Source organism: Gekko japonicus, unplaced genomic scaffold (assembly GCF_001447785.1).
Source record: "Gekko japonicus isolate JY-2015 unplaced genomic scaffold, Gekko_japonicus_V1.1 scaffold805, whole genome shotgun sequence".
NCBI classification, from domain to species: Eukaryota; Metazoa; Chordata; class Lepidosauria; order Squamata; family Gekkonidae; genus Gekko; species Gekko japonicus.
Genome location: NW_015173146.1, coordinates 414,443 through 420,112, shown reverse-complemented (window position 1 = coordinate 420,112; position 5,670 = coordinate 414,443). Strand labels below are relative to the sequence as shown.

Below are 5,670 nucleotides of genomic sequence, written 5' to 3'. Positions count from 1 at the left end.
ACACACACCAGTTTCAGGCACAAAGATCCAACAAGCCATTTCCCAAAAGCCGCTTGGAGGATGGCACCCAGGCAAAGCCCGCCTCACTTCCCACCACAGAGCAGCAAAGAGTTACATTTCTCTCACACAGACGCGCACCAACACACACTCACGCACGTTATGTATACAATACTTCTTAATGCTTTCATTTCTGAAGCTTATTCCCAAAGCAGCAAGCACAGACAGCCAGGAATTGATATATACTTGCAAAGGGATCCTGTGTAGAACATAAAAAGGTTATATGGTAGACAAACCAGGTTTCTGGATTGGCAGGTGGGGAAGATTTGAACTTGAAATCTGGGAATCTGTAAGGCATGTGTAACTCAGTACCATAAGCAGTACTTGACAAAGTGGCTAAATGTGGGAGTTACTCACATGGCCAGTGACGCCAAGGAAAACTGCACCCCAAGAGGCTGGCGTCATCCAACTGACTGTCCTTTAAAGGGTGTGTGGGAGGAAGTATTCCCCTTAGATTCCAACCCAGTGAACGCAATCCCAATCATCAGGTCCAACCAGTCGCTTCCTCTTCTGGAATTAACTTTGTTCTCTACTGTTCAGACCCTGTTTCACTCGCGCTCCGTCAATGTTCACCACGGGGCTGGAGCTGACATTCTCGCAAAACAAAACAAAACAAAAATGCAGAGGAAGATTGCATTGCCCCACAGACCCGCCTGATGCAGAAACGATGATTGCAGTACAGACACACAACTTCACAATCGCAACAAGCGCCATCCCCTGACCTCCGATCCTTACTCCTGAACGTGGGAAGACCCACGGTGGCCAACCCGAAGGCTTGCTCAAATGCGTTTCCCCAAGTGTGCTTTGGAAGCTGCGATTTCACCCTGATTCAGTACCATCCGATCTGGCAACACTGGACAACACCAATCGAGTGCTATTTATTTAATACTAGGTCACACCCACTCACACCCACGCCCACGCCCACGCACACCCACAACCAATTCCTGTTCACATTACAAAAGGAAGGGGGGAGGGGGGACAATATCTCGCCAAAAACCGACACAAGAGGACTAACAAACGTTACAAAAATATTACATTTTGCAAATAATTTATCCATCCAACACTTTCAGCTTGGTGAATGGTGAGTGGAAGAGGAGACAGACAGGCTGGGAGGAAAGTTGGGAATGCACAGAGAGGTGCCGGTGGCCGTCTCTGGCCAACGTGTGACATTGGTCAATTTACTGCATATTTTGCTTTAACGTCATCTGCTTTGATAGATGCCGTCATCTGCTTTTCACATTATAAACAAAGCTCTACTTAAACTATTCACATATTCAAGTTTAACTGGTTTCCTTAAAAGTTCCTTTTCCAAATTGCTATTTTTTCCCACTAAACTGCTTCAACTCTCTGAACGGTCACAATGAAATAGGCGCTCTCTCTCCCCACTCCCACAATTTAAGGCCTTCAGTGTCTGTCAGCAGTTGAGACAGTCTTGGGGGGGACGGAGGAGGGGGGAGAGGGGGAAGGACAGCAGTACACAGACACCCCCTAACCATTCCCTTTTCTCCCATCTACACAACAATGCTTCCCTAAAAACTCTTTTCCCATATATAAATGCAGCTAAATTACAAAATAAAATATACATTTGCAAATATAAAGCATGAGATGAAGATTGAAATGAACATCACAAAGGAAAAAAAATGGGGGGGGGGAAAAGAACACAAATATTGCAATATGTGCTTTGTAACTGAAAAATAAAAACAAACAAACAAAACCTACAAAAGAGGTAGCTTTCAGGATAATACGACCCCCCGTTTACACCAAGCGGGTCATTAAAAACAAAATACCAATTTTGGTAACAATAATGCACACACATAAAAAATTATAAGGCTGACACGGAAACCAGAGCTGACGGCGCTTTAGCGGCTGCCCAGCGGCACTTTGGCGGCTTCACCCCAACGCTCCCCTCCCCGGCCTCCTCCACGCAGCCTTTTTGACAATCAACCCAAAACACGTGTCCCCCCCCTTCCCAAAGCGAAAACAAATAAGCTCATGAGGTCACAAGAAACCGAGGTAATTTCAAGTACAATGTGCTAAATGCGGAAAGCATTGTTAAAAACAAAAAAAACAAAACCCAACAACATTACGAACACTGAGACAAAGGAAAGCCATCTTGATGGTGCCACTGACAGAGGACTGGGCAGAACAGCCAGGTGGCCGGCACACTTCACGGGCCTGGGGGGGGGGAGTGACAGCCCCTTTGGCCAATTGTCAAGACTCAAGGGACAAGAAGGAACACAGGTGGCTTGGGACTGGGGCGCAGGTTGAGCTGGACGGTGGGTGAGAGAGAGAAGGAGAGACAGAGAAAAGGGAGAGAGAGACAGAGAGAGAGAGACCCTCTCCACGCTGACCCCCCGGGGAGAAGGGGAAGACTACGAGAATAATGCAAGGTCTCCTTCCCGCTCCTGCAAGAAGCAGGGGGCCAAATCCCACGAAATACAAGTACTTTTCACCTGGACTGTTGAGGCAAAGAAAGCCAGCTGACCTACCCCTCTCTGCTCAACAGCGGCTCCATGTCTAGATGGGGTAGCTAGTCCAGCTCAGGCACTGGGTGACTAACAGGCTTTAGGGCACCGAAATGGCCACACCCGGCATCCAAAAAAGGAATGCCCATGAACAGTGGCCTCTGGAGACTTTTCCCCCTGAAAATGGAGCCTCTTGCACTGGCGTGCCTTTCCCTGTCCCTGTGGGTGGTTGGCTTATGGAAACGGGAAAAGACGTATTTAACAGCGGGCCCCAAACCCTTTGCAACACAACCCTCCCCATCGTTTCTTGGTGGTGGGGGGGGGAGGGGACTTCACAGGTGGAGCCTTGAGTGACCATCTGACAACCCTCCTGGTCAGCATCCCAGACCCTTCTGCCCAGGGGGGACACCAAACCCCAGTGGGACCACTTGAGCCACGGGTGAGGGCCGAACTCAGACGGGTTCCTTCTTCTCCCGAACCCTCCCTCTTCTCCTTCCCTTCTCCCCAGGGCACCAGCAGGCCAGAAGGAAGACGACTAAACCCTACGGGAACGGAAACCAGGCAGGGGAAAGGAGGAAGAGGGGAAAGGGAAAGAAGGGAAGGGTGAGGCCGAGGTCGATTCGGGGTTTTGCCCAGTCCGTGTCCCTCCTCGTGTCCCTTCCTTCCTTTAGACATAGCAAAGGTACAGATAGGTCTTCTCTATCCTCCAGTCAGTGGGGATCTCCTCCGGCTTGTGGCCCTTCATGTGTTTCTGCATGGCGGAAAGGCTGGGGCAGTACTCCAAGCAGATTGTGCACTGGTACGGCGAGGCTCCGTTGTGGGTCCTGAGGTGCTTGATCATGGCGGAGTAGTCTCGGGACCGCTGGTGGCACAGCTTGCACTCAAACGGCTTCTCGCCTGCAACCGGGGGGGGGGGGGGGGGGGGGGGGAAAGGGAGGGCACTTTCGGGGCCCGGCCCCTAGGCACGCCCGTAGCTACAGTGGGGCGTCTCAGGCCCCGCCTCCCCGATTTATTCCCAAACCCTACCCCGACTTCCCATCCAGCCCAGCCCCCCTCCAACTCCTAATATTTTATTTGTGATGCTCCCTTGGGGGGAGGTGTCTGTGTGGGGCGCCCCCCGACCTATTTAAACCCCCCCTGAATTAAAAAACCCTGGCTAGGGGCCTGTGCGTGGCACCGGGGAGGGGGACAGCAGTGAGCGTCAGCGAGAAGGAGGCAGCTGGCGACGGGCGACGGAGCGCCGTACGCTGGCGCCTTCAAGTAAAAGAAGGACAGAGGCACCCAAGAATGCGAATGAGCTTTGTGTGACCCAGCACCAAGGAAAGGCTCACCTTGGGCTGCCAGTCTTTATTTGTTTGGGATGGGTCAATCTTAAAAGGGACTCACCCCACCCACCTGAGTTTTTAGACACACACACAGGCTAGCCTGATCTCATCAGATCTCAGAGGCTAAGCCAGGTCAGCCTGAAACGGAGATGAGCACTACAACCCTAGAGTCGGACTCGACTGGCTTTCGAGCAAGGGAACCTTTACCTTTACCTATAACAATATACTTGTGAGTTATTTTTAACTACTGCTTCAGTGTTAACAAGCTTAATATTTTAATGCCGGTAGCTCACAAAGCAGAATTTTTGCTCACAAGACTCCACTGGAACACTGGAGTCCACCCTCCAAAGGAGCAACTTCCTCCAAGGGAACTGATCCCGGTCACCAGGGGGAAAGTTGCAAACTTCAGTGCTCCCTCTAAGCCGAGTGAGTGTGAGCTAGTTCGCCGTTTTTTAGCCTGGTCAGCCCTGGTTGGTATTTGGATGGGAGACCACCAAGGAAGTCCAGGGTTGTAGTGCAGAGGCAGGCGATGGCAAAGCACCTCTGAACGTCTCTTGCCTCTAAAGCCCCATGAGGGGTCACCATAGGTCAGCCGTGACTTGACGGCAAAACACACACACGTTAAAGTTTCCAAAGCCCTCGTGAGAATGACACCATCTAAGGAGAATAAACCATTAAGTCCCTGGGCACCTTAAAGATTAGCGGCGTTTATTCCAGCACCAGCCTTCCAGAATTGTTTTAACTGTATTTTATCGCACTGTGTGCCTTAATTGTTTTAACGGTGGTGTTGTATTACACCTGTGTTTTGATAAGCCGCCCTGAGCCCGCGTGCGGGGAGAGCGGGATATAAATGCAATAAAATAAATAAATGAATAAAAGGCTTCCTGTTGAGCAGAGCTTCTGCCAGGCGTGTCAAAGAGCTACCGTTAGGGTTAGGCATGAGTTCCCTCACTGGCACTTTGTGGCTGGCTCCGCCTCCCGCGGCAGCCATTTTGGGGTTGCGCCCACCAACCTGTGTCAGGATTCCAGAGGGAACATCATAGAAATGATCCATGACATGGGTGGGAGACACTGGACATTCTGCCTCTCCCCAAAGAGTAGACTCAAGGGCATCTCGTGAAGGGGATGGGCGGTAGATTCAGGATGGACAACAGAAGGAAAGGATTTCCTGCCAGAGGATGTAGTGATAGCTACAGGAGCAGACAGCTTTAAAAGGGGATTGGAAAAGATTCATGGAGGAGAGGTCTGTCCGTGGCTACCAGCCATTGTGACTAAAGGGAACCTCCACGTTCAGAGGCAGTCAACCTCTGAATCCCAGTTCCTGGAGGCAACGTCAAGGAAGGACCTCAGCCTCTGTGCCCTGTTGTTGGCCTTCCAGAGGAACTAGTGGGCCACTGTTTGAGACTGGAAACTTGACTAGATGGGCCACTAGTTTGATCCAGCAGGGCTATTTCTTAGGTCAAAGTCAAACACCTTTAATGGCATAGCAGTAAGATACATGGATATACAATGACACAGGATGGATACTTAGGGTCATAATAAACAATATGTATCATTCCTTTACGAGAATAGATCTAACTTTGACTGCTTCGGCAAGAAACTTGGCCACTAAAGCTGTAATATTAGGATTAACATCCTTTGGTAGATACTGAATAACTTTTTCCCTATTAGAACTAAAATTAGGAGGAAACAAGGATGGCAAAGATTCTTTGCGTATGGCTGAGTGAAACTGACAGTCAAAAGCTCTTCTTAGGTTCTTATTGGGGAAGGCCTCGGCCTCTATGGCCTGTTGTTGGCCCTCCACAGGAACTGGTTGGCCACTG

At 50.2% G+C, this 5,670-nt stretch overlaps 1 protein-coding gene across 1 annotated transcript in view; it reads right to left on the bottom strand.

The window, feature by feature from the left end:
- Window positions 1-1,796: 1,796 nt before the first annotated feature.
- Window positions 1,797-5,670, bottom strand: part of LOC107119747 (zinc finger and BTB domain-containing protein 16-like) — a 239,183-nt gene continuing 235,309 nt past the window's right edge. The window contains exon 6 of the mRNA XM_015422329.1: window positions 1,797-3,419. Coding sequence (XP_015277815.1) covers window positions 3,190-3,419 — 230 coding nt within the window. The 3' untranslated portion in view covers window positions 1,797-3,189. The remainder of the gene's footprint in view (window positions 3,420-5,670) is intronic.